The sequence below is a fragment of the Pezoporus flaviventris genome, unplaced genomic scaffold, assembly GCF_033815535.1.
Source record: "Pezoporus flaviventris isolate CSIRO_AGI_PZ_B2104156 unplaced genomic scaffold, CSIRO_AGI_Pfla_v1 ptg000047l, whole genome shotgun sequence".
Taxonomy (NCBI): domain Eukaryota; kingdom Metazoa; phylum Chordata; class Aves; order Psittaciformes; family Psittacidae; genus Pezoporus; species Pezoporus flaviventris.
This window is the reverse complement of record NW_026892595.1, coordinates 8,282,845-8,300,505: the sequence shown is the minus strand read 5'-3', so window position 1 is coordinate 8,300,505 and position 17,661 is coordinate 8,282,845. Positions and strand designations below refer to the sequence as shown.

Below are 17,661 nucleotides of genomic sequence, written 5' to 3'. Positions count from 1 at the left end.
AACTGAAAAGTCCTTGATTAGGGTAAGCATTACTGAGTAATAACTAAGAAACATCAGTGTTATCAGCGCTGTTCTCAGGCTAAAGTCAAAAACACAGCACTGCACCAGCTACAAAGAAGGAGAAGAATAACTGCTACAGCTGAACTCAGGACGCTCTGTCAACAAATAATTAGTGTATCTCAGTTGGTCAGTATTTGTTCTTTTGAGGAAGTTCAGGTTCTAGTACTGTCTGGTTTACTGAATTTGTTGCGTATTAGCTAAGAGGTGGAATGTGGAGTCAGAAAAGTGTGTATGGAGTTGAAACAGGTGGAATGAACTTCCTTGCTTTTTGTGTACATGGTTTCTGGGCACAGAAAACATGACTCTCCTAGAGCTCTTCCCAAATTCCTTATCTTTCTGGAGGGATTGAATGGGGTGACTGCCTTCAAGTACCAGCTGCAGCACTCATTACTGCTAGGGAGCACTTTTCATGCTTCTGGTCCAGCTGGTAAGCGTTTGTGAACTCACGTTTGTATTATCTGCACTGACACTTTTTATTATGGACTAAGGGAGAGTGAGGATATTAATAAGGTATATGACTGAAAAGGAAACATAAATGTTCTATGTTGGACTGTCTGAAGTTAACTATTGTATGGTGTAACACTAATATGGCAAATACTATAATTTTACTGTTTGTGTCTAGCTTGAATCTTGAGTGTAAGTGGGAGTGTATGAATTTGCTGTCTAGTTTCTCAAGTGTATATTTGAAGAGGGTGAAAAATAGCTTTTTTCTTGTTGTTTACTGGTTGCTAATCTGGGTTGTGGATTTTTGTAGATATATCTGGATTTAGAGTTACCTTTTGAAGATCTGAGTTTGAATTTATAATATTGTATAACGTCATGCACCAAAAAGTTTTATTTAGGCTAAGACACTTGGATGCTGGAGGATGGTGTGGAATGTATTTGACCCTTCTAATCAAGTAGCAAAGAGATCTGGTTTAGCTGGGTACACGTGGATGCTGTAGTTACTTGCTTAGGTGTTGGAAAGGAAAGAGTTTCAGCTTGTTCTTGAAAGACAGCAGGGGAGAAGGGAGAGAAAACAGTTGCTTCATTAGGTCAATCTGATCCTTAGCCAAAACAGAATTTCAACTTTTCTTAATTTTACAGAGTTGAAGTGTTAATGGAGAGATTAATTAAATGTGATGATTACTAGAGAAAGTTGACTATGTTGAAAAATGAATATTCTTCTTTCACCCAGTGTTGTATCTTGTTTTCGAAGTCCAGCGTAGTGTTGAACCCTTGTTGCAATTCAAACTGTCTTGGACTCAGGACTTTGAATCTGGAAACTACTTACAAAAACATTGAAGTGAGTCTTGGTGTGGCAGAATCTCAAATCTGTGGTAGGTATAAAGTCACAGCCTCTTTTTGAATTGGTTCCCAGATTCATGCTTCTTGTGCTTTCTGCTGGTTTTCATTCTTTAGTGAGGAAGATAAAATTTTCATTTGAAAGACTTGAAGATAGTCATGATAATTTAACCTTGTCCTATGACGTGTTCCTCACTAGAGATAGTGTTAGTGAAGGCTTGCTTACATGATTGTACCACTCTATTTTTATAGAATCGTGGTGTCAATGCCCTTCTTGGCCACCTTCCAGTTAGGGGTAGCTCTATACAGATACAGCTGCTTCCAAAATAATGATTAAGCTGAGGAAAGTCATGCACAATGATGATGCAGTAAACATTTCCATGAGGAGTTCTGTAACTGAGTTGGAGGATTTATAACACAGTATGAATTTCCCTGTGGTGCATCAAAGATGTGTATTTGTAATTGCTAAGTCTTAAGGTATGCTAATAAGCATTTTTAAAACAAGTCTTTGTCCCTCTTTCTTGAATAAAGTGGGACTAGTAAGGAATGTCTAACTGTGAAAGGAAACCATGAGAAGTGCCTCAAGGGACAGTAGTGTACTCTCTACCTTATCAGGCCTTTTTCTGGGATATGGACTAATCTTAGTGATCCTGTTCTCATGATCTGTTTTGCCAGACATGCAGCTGGGAGACAGAGCTGATAGCAAGTCACAGCCACATTAGCAATACCTAACCCTGAGTCATTTTAATGGTGAAAGCTAGCCTACAAATCAGAGAAACTCTCTCCTTTTAGAATAGACCTTCACTTGCGGATTGCTCTCTGCATACCATTTTAACTTGGTGGCCTTTTAAAGATCTCCAGCAGCTTCCCCTGACAGCCTGAGCTGGCAGTGCTTGCTTGGCTGGGTTGTCAGAATTCCTAGGTGACTGCTGTGCAAGTATGTCCCACCTTGTACTGAAGGTTTTAGTATGGTTAATTTGGTGATACGGTTTTGATGTTTGCATATGATCTTTAAGCACTTAACTTGTATGAAGTGGCTAAAAATCTTGTTCTCCAGAGGATCATCTGCTTCAGTCTTGGAAGTTTCCCAACAGCAGACGTCAGCTTGGCAGCCCTTTTGTGTGCTCATTCCCTTAGAGTTTGGATATTTATCCAAACATAAAGTGTTATTATGCATAAAATGGAGGTGTGGGGGTGAACCTGCACCTGTAATTACTCTGTGTAATTGTCCTAGACACCACTGGGTATATATTTCTGGTTGGCCCTTGTGAAAGCCTACATGGCTTACCCTGGCAATCCAAGGCAATTGGTATTGCTGGAGCAGCCGTGAGCAGTTTTTATGCAGCTGAGGCGAGCTCAGGTAGGGCAGGATCCCTGACTGAGGTCAAGCCCATGAACATGCAGCCTGGGAATTCTGCTAAGGAGGACTGCAGCTCCTTGTGGAGAGGCCCAGTGTTCCTTATGAAGAAGCTGCTGCATAAGTAGGCGTTTCTACTACTGGGGCCAGCTGTAGGTGGGTGTGACTGCTGCAGCCACTCTGTACTCACTCCTCTGAGGTGCTTTGTGACTCAGCGATGGGGCTGGGAACCAGCACGGCAGGGAAGTGTGAAATAGTGGGGGGATGCTGCTGAGCTGTTAGACTGCGGGGGGGGGGGGGGGGTAAAGTCTGCTTAGTGAGGGGTTTGCTTATGGTATGGATAGAATTTGCTTTAAAGAATTTTGTTGACTTAATGCTTGTGGTGTTGGCTGTTATTCATGCTTGTAAAATGCATGGCAGACTTACTGTGGCAGTGTATTTAGACCACTGTGGTATTTAAAAAAACCCAACTGTGTCTTGAGTACTCTTAACAAAGTATAATTTTACTGCATCCGTGGTATGGGTATGCAGTATATTGACTACATCGGTGTTGTGAAGTTTTGAAGTGACTAATAACAAAACTGTTTGGACAGGTCATCTGGTAGATTTTCATCTTGTTTTTTTCCTTTAAAAAGGGAGATGATTTTACCTTACAGAATGAGAAATGAGCTAATATGTGTTCATTAAGCAGGAATACATGAAAAAAAAAAAAATGATCTCAGTAGAGTTTGGGAGGGTATAGTAAATAAAGACAAACAACCAAGACTCGTGTGTCTGATTGAGGAGTACAGGCTTGTAGTTATGGTATACTTCTTGCATACATTATGGGAAACTAAATGTGTGGGTTTTTTAAAATATGTATCATAGTCTAAATTCTGGAATTTACTAACATAACATGTAAAGTCATGTCATCTTGTTGTTACTTATTTGTATCACAAGCATGTGATGTGAGTATTGCTTTTGACAAGCTTAAGTTACCCCCATGGTCATTTCATCTGGCTCTGAGCATGCCAGGGTACTTTTGGTGTAGGACTAATTGTCTTGCAGGATGTATTTGAGGACAAGACCCTTTTAGATCCCATCCTCCCCAGATCTTTAAAGAGAATGACATGGCTTTACCCACAGTAGTGTAGGAAGAGGTTCACGGCTACTGATGGTTCAGGTTGCAGTAACTCCTGTGTGTGCAAATCGGCCTTCAGCCTTTGTAGGGTACCAGACAGATCAGTCATGGTATATCTCTTCACTTTTGTGATGGACTGTTTTTCTAACTTGCAGGGTTAGAGGTGCAGAGGAAGAAGTTTGAGCTGGTAGTTTTGCCAACTCTTGTCTAGTCAGAAGGCTCTGTGTTCTCTCTCCCATTCTGCACCGTGCTGTATCATTTAGTAGTCATCTTCTGCATATGTGGCTCTCAGAAGACATTAAAAAAAATATATATATATTCAAAATGTCTTCATTCATTCCCACCTATCAGTCCATTATCAAAGATCCTGTTCTTTGTTGTAGTTGCCTATAAGATACAGTCTTTGCCATCTGCAAAGCACTTTGACTTAACATTTAGATCATTCTATGGTATGTAAAGTTAATGGTATCTAATGTACTATGCCATGGTATTTAGAAAATTCTCAGTAGGCAGAGAGAGTGTTGTATTTGGAATATCTAGGTTTTTCCATGATGAAAAAAATGATTTTTCTTAGTTTGGTGTGATTTATTCAAAATTTAGAAAGAGGAAATCATATGAAGAATAATAGAAGACTTTTTACTTGCTTAGAAATTTTTGAGGAATGAAAGGTCTTAAAAGCAGGAAATTTAAAATGAGGTTGTGAAGGGTTTAATGGATGGCCTTGCTTAATTGTAATTAAACTGTTAAGGCGTACATGGTGATGAGCTTAGGCACAAATGTAATAGGTACTGAGAATTTTCCCTTCTCATTTCCCAGGTGTTCTCTTCTGTTCAAGGATTGTCATGATGTAGGAGGAAAACTGGGTTACCTTGAGAAGCAGTTTTAAGGGAGGCCAGAAGCAGGTGGTGGCCTGGGAAATGCTGCTTTTGGTATTCAGGTGTTGATATCTATGTTGCAGAGACTGAGGTGCAGGAAAATTAATCTACATGCACAAACAGAAATAGGTACCTAGAACCAGTTACAGGTAGTGTCAAAAGGGTTAGGAAAACAGCATTGCTTCAGTGAATGTAAAACCTGATTTTGTGTGTCTAACTCTGTAGGCTGTTGATAAACCTATTTAAACTTTCTGACTTGAGGAGAAAATCTTAATTTCTGAATTGATACTGTAGGACTTCTCCAACCATCAACAAATAAAAAGGCTATCTGTTGATTTGTAGCAGGATGAGGTTTGAAAGTAAGACTTGTGGAGGGACATACTGCATTATTGTAACTAGAAAGGCAAAGTGAGCTTTATGCTGTGTGAAAAAAGGAAATATGCATATGGTCTCCTGAAATACTTCTGCATCTGAACTATGCTGTGTTCCATGTTGTGGGCAACTTGCCTTTTCTACTCCCCTATCCTTTCCCCTTCTATCTCCTTAGAATGCAGTGGCTGATTTCTTTGGAAACATACATGGTGAACGGTGTTTCTTTTTTCCTTTAGGGACCAGTTACTCTCCACAAGAAAATTCACATAACCACAGTGCTCTTCATAGTTCAAATTCACATTCTTCTAATCCCAGCAATAATCCAAGCAAAACTTCTGATGCAGTGAGTATTTGTGATTGATATTCATCCCTGTGTTGCACCATTCGTATATGCTATATTTCCATTATTTTGTCTAAAACAGGCAGCATGTACATTTCCAGCTTTAAGTTTTCCAGGATCAATCTGTATTTTAAACGCTCTGTAAACCCAAGCTGCAGTTTTTCTATGTTGTGTAAAGCTATTCTAATTTAGAATCATTAGAGCTTTGAGGTAGCTGTCTTTAATTTTAAAACACTAGTTTATTTAAGTGAAGTAGATACAGAGAGAAATATTTTCCATGAACTTTGCTGGTAAATCTAGAGAAGACAATATGATTTTGCAGAATGAAGCAGGAGTGGTAGTGGTCACATCTTTACCTACCAAAATAAAGTGGGCATTTAGAGATGTTGTAAATAGAAATCAGTGATATGGGTGTATGTGAGCATGCCATGTAGTTTTTAAAATAGTGAAAGCTTTTAAATTTGTATATTAAAACTTTCCAGTAGTCTTTTATCCAACACCTTTTGTATTTTAAAGGCTTACGATTCTGCGGATGATTGGTCTGAACACATCAGCTCTTCAGGCAAAAAGTACTACTATAACTGCCGAACAGAAGTTTCACAATGGGAAAAACCAAAAGAGTGGCTGGAAAGGTATATGTGTGTGTCTGTTTTCATTGTATAAATAACAAATATTCTTAAGATCATTTAAGAGCAGTTGAGCTTATCTAATAGATTACTGCTATAAAAGATTTTGGTCCAAGTCTACTGTGTTCCTACCCTTATCAGAACCTCTGGCACCTATTTTATCCCTTGATGATCTAGAGTGGGAGGGGGTAGTATGGTTGGTTTATTTTTTTGGTGGGGTGGGTGGTTGCTTGTTGTTTTGGTGAGGGGGGTTTCTTTGTTATTGAGCTGAAGTGTTATACTGGGGCTTAAACAAGCACTGGTGAAGGAAGCAGCGGCTGGAATTTGCCTACACCCATCTGTGTAGGCTCTTAGGATAGTTTAATTCATCTCATGTAATTTCACCTGTGCAAAGTGTTGTAAGTTCTTTCTTAACATGTGCTTTCTTTTCTCCAGAGAGCAGAGACAAAAAGAAGCAAGCAAAATGTCAGTTAACAGTTTTCCAAAAGATAGGGATTACAGAAGAGAGGTGATGCAGGCAACAGCTGCCAGTGGGTTTGCCAGTGGAAGTATGTGTCTTTTTTTGCAGTAATATATTCTTCCTTGTTTTCATTACTGTTTCCTTTTCCAAACTTAAAAAAAAAAGGCCTTTCTTTAGCTGTTTTTATCACTTCTTTTATCTAAAAAGGCCAAAGTGGGTAGCACAGACAGCTCTTGCAAATGTTGTTTCTTATCATATCTTTGAGCTTTCACTAGTACACCACTTGCTTAATGCTTTTAGTGGTGGCCCTCTTTTTTGCAGCTTTTACTGTCTAATCTAGTTACCTTTATAGGTAGGTAGTGAAACAACTTGCACAGTTTATGGTAGAGTTGGACTGTCATGATCACTGAGACCTGTCAGTGTCATAGTCTGAACTTAAAAATAGAGATGCAGAAGTCTTTTCCAAAACCTTGATTTCACATCTGAAAATAACAAACTAATTTAATGGACTGTGATACCAAGGTTTTCAGAAGCTTTTGTACATTATTAAAAACATATATTTACCATGCCAATACTCTTAACAAAACCTTGCCTAGACTATGAATTTCTGTTATTGGATTTTTTTATTTTTTTTCTCATACCCACCTTTAATCTTTGTCAGTTTCTTTTCTGGGGAAATACTTGTACTGAGATTGTTTCTGTATGCTGCTGTAGTTTGGGTGAATTTGTAGCATAGTTATTAGGATGTTTGCGAAGAAGCCGAAGTATTAATATTTCCCTCCCCCCATCCCTCACCTTTGCTTGGAACTTGACAAGACAGAGACTTATAAAGGGCTGTCTTTCTGTATGCTGAAACGTACTGCATATGCTAAACATACTTCATGCTACAGAAAGCAGAAATGCATATTGCAGTAACTGCTTGTTTTGTAACACGTGAAAATCTAGGATCAATAAAAAGAATCAGTCTGTGTTTGCTTGGTATGTTCCCTGTGTAGCATATTTTAAAGTCTGTAATCGTGTGACAAATGCAGATGAGTCACTTATTTAATATATAGTCTTCTTGAATTAATTCAGCTGAAAGGGAATTCTTTGTAGTAGTGCTCAAGTGACTTGAAGTGGAATTCTTTGAAGGCTAGAATTTGAAACTTAAATTATACTCAATATTTAGGATTTTCAATGAACAAAAGAAAAATGGCACAAATTATCTTTTCATGCTAAATGTAAGAGGGAAGTAATAGATTTTGATTTAGGTTTTTTAGGAGACTTCAAAAGTTAACTTGACTGTAACAGTAGTTATAAAGCCTTCCATCAAAACACAGTGTTTAACCGGAACTCTGAATCAAGGAAAGGTCACAGAAAATGCATTTCATCAGCAAGTAGAATCCAGTTTTGCCTTTTTTGATGCTGATCTACTTGGGACTTTCTTTAATCATAAGCAGTTTAATCAGCTCTAGTTGTTGATGTGCAGTAATATTAATAAAAGTCACTGCAGTCTTAGACAAGTTTCTAATTTAATCTTTTTTTTCTTTTTGCAACATTACTTGGGGAATCCTGACAAAAGTGGAGGACAAGCATTCCAGCGACGCCAGTAGTATGCTGCCACAGAATATTTTATCTCAAACAAGCAGACACAATGACAGAGACTACAGACTGCCAAGAGCAGAGACTCACAGTAGTTCTACTCCAGTACAGCATCCCATCAAACCCGTGGTTCATCCAACTGCTACCCCAAGCACTGTTCCTCCTAGTCCATTTTCTCTACAATCTGATCACCAGCCAAAGAAATCCTTTGATGCTAATGGAGCATCTACTTTATCAAAACTGCCTACATCCACATCTTCCATCCCTGCACAGAAAACAGAGAGAAAAGGTATGTATAAGGAAATTCCTTCTGTTATTTAAGATGATGCATTGCATTTGCATTGCTTATTCGAAATGTGTTAGTTCTAAACTTCAAAGATTTTTTTTCCCTGTTGATATTTTTGTGCTTAGAGCCAGTTATTGTTTTGATGTGTTTATTTCCCCTTAAGCCACATTTGCTGTATCTTACATGTATTCAGATTAACGCTGCAGTATTTGCTTTTTACTGGCTTATTCAGCAAATTATAATTTCAAATGATGAGACATTTTAGTAGGACACTTTCGTTTTTGTCCTCCCTCAAGTTGTTTTGAACCTTTGACGTTTGAGTTCTTAACATAGATGTAGTTGTGCCATGTGAAAGTCATTTCACATGACCATTATGTTTTATGAACTGTTTAGAATGTCAGGGTTATCAGACTTTTCAATAAATGCAAGTGCAGTTCTTCCAGAAAGCAGCACAGTTTTCCACGTTTGTAACAGCTACTCTTCTTGTAACATACTGGATCTTGAGTTCTAAAGCTGCTGGAAGTTTGTATTCTTTCATAATACATACCAGAAATATGTAGTCATCAAGAGAAGACCAGGACTGTATGTGCATTGTTTGTGACCCTTCAAAAGCCCATATTTTAGTTGGATTTACTTCATTTTTAGGGAAGAAGAGTTTAAGACAGTTGTCAGAACGGAGATGTCTGTTACTAGTGATAGTATGGTATCTTAGTACAGCTGAGTTCTTGGAGTGTAAGAGAATTCTGATTTGGAGGCTTTGGAATGGGGGAAAGTAATTCTTGATAAACTTGTCTGTTTTGGTTTTGGGGTTTGTTTTTTAGGGTTTTTTTTTGCTTTGTGGGTTCTTGGGTTTTTTTTTGGAAGTGGGATTCTTGACCTGTTGAGATTTGCAAGTCTGTCTAGTTACAGAAGAGTAATACAGTGCTAAAACCAAGAAAATACGCTGGTCTGACACTGGTCTTATACTCTGTGTTTGTTTCTCTGCTTTCCAGTTTTCTTTATTAAGGAAGTTCAGCTTTTACCCAGAGATAAGTGTACATGGCCATCCAAAATAGTCAAACAATATTATACATTGACAAATACTAAAATGTAAGAAAATTGTGCATGTAAAGAAACCTTGTATGTTTTTCTTGAGATTGTGTGCATATTTTACATCGCCTTGTACATGAATGTTGACTATAAACTACAGAGAAACAGAAGACTTTCAGCAAGCCTTTTTCTGTTCAGAACAGTAAGGCAAGAAGTATTAATTGATGCATGGTTCTTGTACTGAATACCATAGTCACTTGCTTCTGTTTAGCTTCTACTTTTTGATTGCAGTTTGAGGAGTTTTTAAACACAGCAGTGCAAAACATGCACATCAGATGTTCTCTCCTTTGTTTATCCTCAATTTTCATTACTATCTTCAAGATATACTCAAAAGAAAACTGGTATTACTGAACTCTGTTACGTACTTGATTCCTGTTTAATGTGTGATTAGACTTCAAACTGGATATTCTTTCCTTGTTTTACAACATATGTTTGCTAGTTGTGTCCACTTAAATTGAGCAAACTGCATCTTATTGCAAGTGAAGGAATTTTTCATTGTGACAACTGCTGCAAATGTTGGTAGGGAGTTGTAGTATTTCTTACATATGACATTCATTTGAGAACATACAGTTGGGTTATAAACACATTTTTACACCCTGTGTGAAAATGATAACACAGGGTGGTCTTGATGCTATAAATCTTACTTTGGAATCCATGTTACTGTGGATGGTTCCATATTAAATAATCACTTAATTTCTGTATTCATATGTAGGAATGGGTTAAATGGATAGATTCCCTGTAATACACTTCATTGATGTGTTTCATGCCACTTCATTGTGAGCAAATGTGATACCGAGCTTCATACAGGGTAGATTACAGGAAGCTAGTAAGTAATTGAAGACTCAGAATAGGGGAATGTGAGGCTTAAAATATTCCAGAAAATGTGAGTTTTCACTTGAATTTGACTCTCAGAGAACCAGAAAAATCCAGTGCAGCTTGTATCATAGAGATCATTCAAAGAGTATATTCAGTTGTGTTGGCTTTCTTTTTTTGTGAATGCTGGACTTTCTTTTTTTTAATTTGTAAAGAAATTCGACCAGTAAAATTTCTGTAGCATTTTACGTATCTAAATTTGAAAGAGGGAAACAAGCAGTGCTGTATACTGGGCTGGTTCAGTTTGCTTCTGTTACTCATTCGCCAGAGGTGACTGTGAACCTGTATTACCATAGGCTCACAGTTTTTCAAGTATTTGTTTGCAGCTGTAATACAGAATGAAAAAGAAAAAAAAACCACATTGTGGGACATTTGGTTCAAACAGTTTTCTAAAGGAATCTTTACAGAATTGGAAAATAGTTTGAGAAGGGTTTTTTTTGCCATAGTAAAGCAAACGGCCTTTTTTTTTTTTCCTGTTTACTAGCTGTGACATCCCTCTCACTTTATGAAAAGATGTAAAGCTGTGGTTTTTGCTTATAGTTGCGTGCAGATGACTGATACATGCAGTAGTCCTTGCCTAAATGAGTTCTTGCTTTTTGTCAATGTATTGCTGGCAGCCTTAATGCCAGCATGTATTTACCACTGTTTTAATAATTCTGTTGTTAGTGTGTATTTTTTAATGTAGTAATAGTTATGAACTACAAACCAACAACAAAAAAAAAAAACAAAACACAAAAAACAACAACAGTTTTTTCAGCTCAATCTCTTTTGCTGCAGGAGTATGTTGTAGTCCCACAAGGAGATTGAATAAAATCCCTGGCTGAACTATAGCTCAGCTGTTAGCAGTAGTCCTCTGCCCTCAATGGCTGGCAGTAGTGGAGAGTTCCTGGGGAACTATTTGACCTCTACTCTTTGGTTTGAATGTTCCAGTCAGAATCTGCTGCTTCTGTTTGTGCTCCCTGTGAGTGCTTTATGCAGGTAAAGTGTGGGGTTGCTTTTTCTACTTTTGGCTGCTTTATCTGTAGGGCACATCACATTTTCCTATTTCAAATTCAGTTACTGAAAGAAATGTTGTATTGTCCTAACTGTCTGTAGGATACTTCTCACATATTTCCTCCCAAGTCCCATCAGGCAGGAGTTCTTTTGCTAGTACACCAGTATTCTAAAGCAAGCTGGCCGGTGCAGTTCTGGGTGGGTTGTGACCCCGATGCTGACACAGTTGGTCAGTGACAGCTGAGCTTCTTCATCATCTGTTTCTCACCCATGTGGTTTTCTTGTAACACTTGCTAGTCTTTTGCAGTCAGTTATTAACATTGTTCTTTGTATAGTTGCATCTTCTTTGGCAGAGTTTTGCAATTTTAAGTGTATTACTCAAGTCATACAGCGGTTAGAAAAACCAGTGCTAGTGATGCTGTTAGAGCTTTCTTCCAGTACTTCATACTTATTTGCTCAGCATTGCTGTTACATTTATTTTGGCAGCAGAGAAAAAATGAAAATTTAGTTTAAGACTGGAGTAATCCAAATGAGAAAAATATGGATTTTTTTTTCTTTATTATAGATAAATTTAGCATATTTGAGAGCCCAGTTACTGTTGTTGCCATAGTTTCATTTGGCCAAATATGTTTGCAAAATGCACTGCTTTTAAATATTTATCTGTTTTAGTTTGGCTTAAGGTCCATAGTAGGTCAGAACTGAACTATGTAAAAAAGGTAAATCTGATTGTCACTGCTCAGAGAATTTACTTGGTGACTGTACACTTAAGGTACTTAGGCACAGATTAATGTGTTGAGATTCTTAACAGTAAGGCAGTTCAGTTAGCTGTTGTAGGTAGTGGTTGTTTAATCAGCATAGCTAGCAGAGTTGAAGGTTATGGGGCAATAAGGCATTGAATTTCTGAAAATTTTGTAATGCAGTTTTCCTCCCACAGAGAGCACCCAGTGAGAGTACACATGCATGACTTGCTAGCAAAGATACAGCTCAAGCTCACAATCCAAGTGATTGAGTAATATATTGTTGATTCTGAAGAACTTTGAATGTGTTGGTTTTGTTTTAGATGGCATGAAAAAATCCATCAGTAGTAATAGCTGTTGGAATACTCAAAGGGTCACACTGATAATTTAGAATAATCCAGTCAACAGTAATGGGTAATTTCTATGTCATTATTCCAACAAAGGTTTTTCTTTTCTAACTCAGCTGTCTGTCTATGTGAAAAAATAAGAGCAGGCTGTATATATAGCACCATTTTGAAGCTACTCATTGCATAGGGAGTACTAGTATTTTAGTTGTCAGAAGGACTGTGAAGGAAGCTAGTGCACAAAAAATGCATTTCCTCTTTTTGTTCTTCCCCTCTCCCTGCCTTCTCTGTCACGCTGACATGTCCAAAGAATTCGGCACACCATGGGTGAGAAGGGAGCAGTAGGAGCAGGTATGGAAAAGACTCCAGCAGTAGAACAGGGTGACTGAGGCACAAGAGGTGCAGGAGTGTTGGTGTCAACAGCTCATTGTTGAAACAGAGAAGCTGAACAGTCAAAAGACTTGTTTTTTCACCCCTCTGCATTAAACCTAGTCTGAATAACTTCATTTTCACTGTAACATTCTAGGCTGAGAATTGCTGCTCCGAATGATGTTCATTAGTGGACCAGTTTAGATGCAAAGGTTCTTGTCATAAGGGGCAGAGACTGGTGATGGGAAGATTCAGCAGCACTTTAATATACTGCCTCAAACTCTGAGAAACTAAGCGTTTGCTGCCTTCTACTAGGTTGTAATTGAAGAACATTGTGGCATGACTGCAGAAAATTATCTGTTTTTTTTTCTGAAAGGATTACTTGGCCTTATAATTAAAAATTCCACACTGCTAGGAAATACAGAATGTAACATTATTATTGTGACTTAACATGATGTTTCTGAGGCAACCACTAGCCTCCAGTTTGTTTCAGTTCTGATACCTCTTTGCAAAACCTGCAGTGAAGACACATCTTTGTCATAAAGGTTCTGGTCATAGAATACTGACTGATAACTCGGACTTCTTTTTTGTCTGAAAGATGTGATTGCAGGTCATACTCCAGCAGAGCAGGTAATGAATAGAAAGCCCTTTCCTAATCATTGTGGTCTTCAAAAATTATTTTCATTATAAAAAATTTTTTTCCTGCTCTGTTTTAATGTAAAACCAATTAATAGTTACAGACTCACAGAATCAGAGAATGGGCTAGGGTTGGAAAGGACCTTAAGATCATCCAGTTCCAAACCCCCTCATTAAGTTAATCTCCACGTCTAGTTGTTTTGTTTGCCATCTAATTACTTTTTGGATGGTTTTTTCTTGCTCATTTTTTTTTTCCCCATATGATTAAAGTTGGCAGTCCAGAAACTTGTTTAGTTCTATATTGTAGCTTTATATGTAGCTTGTTGACATGCTTGTCAGGAAATATACAGTATTTGCTTATTGTTACAACAAAGTGAACGGAATTTTTTTAGAAGTTTTCTTAAAAACTCCAGAATTTGAAACTTCAGTGTGCTTAGCTTATGGTGCAAAGTAATTTTCAAAATCACAAAAAACAGTCTAAAAAATAGCAAATTTTCAATTATTTTTTTTTTTGAGGAAAAACTAAAACATAAATTTTAATGAACAAAGTTTTCAGCAGTTCAGAATATCGCAGTGGGCTGTTATGCTTTTGGTTTTAATATAATTTTTAAAAATTATTACAAAAGCTTTCCATGGGCCTTTCATGATAATAACTGAAATTTTATGTGAGGTTTAAGAGTCACTTGCATAACATTTGTATGGAAACTGGTGTTGGCAGTGAGGAGGCTGCAGAGTTGCCCTGTAATTTTCATTTTCTTTTTGTAAGATTCCAGTTGTAGGTTCAAAAATCACCCATGCTTGATGCATTAATGGTTCAGATTAGGTTTATGAACGACTGCTGTGTAATCCAAAGCTTTATTTTGTAGTAATACTGTAGCTAGCTTGTCAAGGAACATGAATTTGTGTTGGCAAAGGCGTACAGACCAGTGTGTCGGAGTTATAAAGCTAAAGGACTTAGATTTGTAAATATATGTAACTTTTCTCAGTATACTGTGTTCATTTTGACTGTTTCATGATGGCTGAGGCTTCAAAGGCGTTTAAGAATTACAGGACTGTATAATTCTCAGCTTTTTAATATCCTAGTAAATGTTTTTAGAAACTAGGAAATAGTATTTAAATTTTGAAAAGTAAATTTAATTGTGTGGCAAAACATACAATGAAATAGTCTCTCAAAGCAGATCAGAAAAGGAGAGTTAGGGAAGACAAGGGAATTAGAAGTTTTTATTTCTGTTTGTTGAAAAAGCAGGGGAAATGCTTACATCCTGGTGAGTGAAACTGAGGATTTTTAAGAGACAGCAATTCATCTTGAGTTTTGACTAGTGTTAACTTTAAAGATGAAACTTGCAAGTTCTGTCTAGGGTCATAAATTAAACCAGTTTTAAACATTTGTAATTGTATTATACAAAAAAATGGATGTGTAAATATTTAGAAGCTTTGATTTATAGGCAGTATTTCTTGGATTTATTTCTGTGAAATCCAGTGTCCAGTCTGGGAGCCATGGAGTAAGATAGGGTGTTTTAAATTAAGATGTAATGAAAGTTGTAATTATATAGAACTAATTTGTAGTCTTTGGTTTTTTAACATGTTTGTTTTCATCACAAAGAAGTTTCCCATGTAGAGAAGAAAATACCCATTCAGGCTACGTAATACAAACAAGAAATACTTTTTTATTTCCACAAATATTTTTTACTACTTTTTTTTTTGTCAGAAACAGGTTTATACCCTTTATTTTACTATGAATAATTTAATTTGTGAAGTGCAGTGGTGCTCTCGAGCATTCATTGTACTCTGTATCTTCTATGATGTTAAATAAGAATTAAAATACGATGTGCGTACAGATAGTCATGATGGTAGTAGAGTCATGATCATAGAGATGTGTTCAACATTTGGACAGCTGGTTTTGTAATGTTAACCATCTCAAAAGATTGGAATGTTAGCATTAAACACTGTTCTTTTTTCACGTAATTTTCTCTAGGTGTTTAATCTGGGTGATCATACAGAAAATGTGGTATATTTTAACACATACTTAAAATAGAGCAGACTCTCCTGGAAGGCATGTGAAAAACAACAGGGTGCTTGGTTACAGCCAAAACATGGCTTCACTAAGGGGTAATCCTGCCTGACCAATTTGGTGGCCTTCTGTGATGGAGCTAGGGAACTGATGGACAGGGATAGAGCAGTTGATGTCATCTACCTGGACTTGTGCAAAGCATTCGACACTGTCCCACACGACATCCTTGTCTCTAAATTGGAGAGACATCAGTTTGACAGAGGGACCACTCGGTGGGTAAAGAACTGGCTGGATGGCCGCACACAAAGAGTTGTGGTCAATGGCTCAGTATCCAGTTGGAGACCAGTAATGAGTGGTGTCCCTCAGGGATCAGTGTTGGGACTGGTCTTGTTCAACATCTTTGTCAGTGACATGGACAGTGGGATTGAGTGCACCTTCAGCAAGTTTGCCAATGACACCAAGCTGTGTGGTTCGGTTGATATGCTGGAGGGAAGGAATGCCATCCAGAGGGACCTTGACACGCTTGTGAGGTGGGCTGATGCCAACATTATGAAGTTTAACCATGCCAAGTGCAAGGTCCTACACCTGGGTCGGAGCAATGGGTCAGGCACAGCTACAGGTTGGGCAGAGAAGAGATTCAGAGCAGCCCTGCAGAGAAGGACTTGGGGGTTTTGGTCGATGAGAAAATGAACATGAGCTGGCTTCAATGTGTGCTCGCAGCCCAGAAAGGCAACTGTATCCTGGGCTGCATCAAAAGGAGTGTCACCAGCAGGTCGGAGGAGGTGATCCTGCCCCTCTACCCTGCTCTTGTGAGACCTCACTTGGAGTATTGTGTGCAGTTCTGGTGTCCTCAACATCAAAAGGACATGGAACTGTTGGAGCAAGTCCAGAGGAGGGCCACGAGGGTGATGACGGGACTGGAGCACCTCCCGTATGAAGACAGGCTGAGAAAGTTGGGGCTGTTCAGCCTCGAGAAGAGAAGGCTGCATGGAGACCTCATAGCAGCCTTCCAGTATCTGAAGGGAGCCTCTAAGGCTGCTGGGGAGGGACTCTTCATTAGGGACTGTAGCGATAGGACAAGGAGTAATGGGTTAAAACTTAGATGGGGAAGTTTAGATTGGATATAAGGAAGAATTTCTTTACTGTGAGGGTGGTGAGGCACTGGAATGGGTTGCCCAAGGAAGTTGTGAATGCTCCATCCCTGGCAGTGTTCAAGGGCAGGTTGCATGGTTTAGTGTGAGGTGTGCGTGCCCATGCAGGGGGGTTGGAACTAGATGATCTTAAGGTCCTTCCCAACCCTAACTATTCTATGATTCTGTGATTTTGTCTGCAGTAATACAGCTGCAGAATAGTGTCTCCATATTGTGTAAAAGAAAACTGGACTGTGTTTTGTTACATAATTCAGTTTGTATGTTTATAGCAGGGAAACTTAACCAAGCTGAAGTAGTTTCACAGACCTCTTGGAATTCACTGGTTTTGTATGACATATTTTGATTTCTTTTATTCAAGAAATGAGTAAAAACCCAGAACTGAACTGGTCTTAAGGTTTCTCTTCACTGCATTGTTAGCTTGAGTTTGATTAAGTTTGTTTCCTGTTCAAAGCTGCAGCATGGGTGAAAAATACTTCCAGCTGTTTGGTATGGTGGTGTGGTTTGAAGATCAGGTATTGCTTATGTAAATTAATAATACAGTAGTTAAGTTGCTTCTCTACTTAAGATAACTCAGTCTAACTCCAAAGACAATCCTAACTACATTAAATATGTTTTTAACCGTTTTTAAGCTGGCAGTTGCTTGGGTTTTGGTTTTGTTTTGGTTTTGTTTTCTGCTTTGTTTGTTTTGAAATTAGGGGGCTTTGGTTCTGTTTGGATTTTTTTTTTTTTTTTTTGTGCTAAGATTCTCAAAACTGTAGGCTAGGCGACTTGTATATGTAAGTACTAACATGCTCCATTGTGCCCAGTTCCTTTGCTCTTCTATGCCTCGGCTTTATTCGGACCAAGTTTAAACTTACCATGTTTGGTATGATAAGATTCTTCTTTGCTTTATGTGTCTTGAGTTGCAGTTGTGTTAAGTTTGCTTTAAAACCCACCGTATGTAATACTTCTGTAACAAAGACCACTACTAATGACATTTTTAAGGGGGAGCTAATACCTAATCATCTGTTCTAGTCACATGTTACTGAAGACCATTTCTTGTCCCTTCGTAAGTTCTTTTCAAGGCTTCTGGCCAGACCACCAAGTTGCTTTATAGC

At 38.0% G+C, this 17,661-nt stretch overlaps 1 protein-coding gene across 5 annotated transcripts in view; it reads left to right on the top strand.

Annotated features, from left to right (window-relative positions):
- WAC (WW domain containing adaptor with coiled-coil) overlaps window positions 1-17,661 on the top strand; it is a 58,218-nt gene that overhangs the window by 20,071 nt on the left and 20,486 nt on the right. For all 5 annotated transcript variants that reach the window (XM_061468170.1, XM_061468172.1, XM_061468169.1 and 2 more), the window contains 4 exons: window positions 5,305-5,411; window positions 5,925-6,040; window positions 6,470-6,582; window positions 8,056-8,364. In XM_061468170.1, coding sequence (XP_061324154.1) covers window positions 5,305-5,411; window positions 5,925-6,040; window positions 6,470-6,582; window positions 8,056-8,364 — 645 coding nt within the window. The remainder of the gene's footprint in view (window positions 1-5,304; window positions 5,412-5,924; window positions 6,041-6,469; window positions 6,583-8,055; window positions 8,365-17,661) is intronic.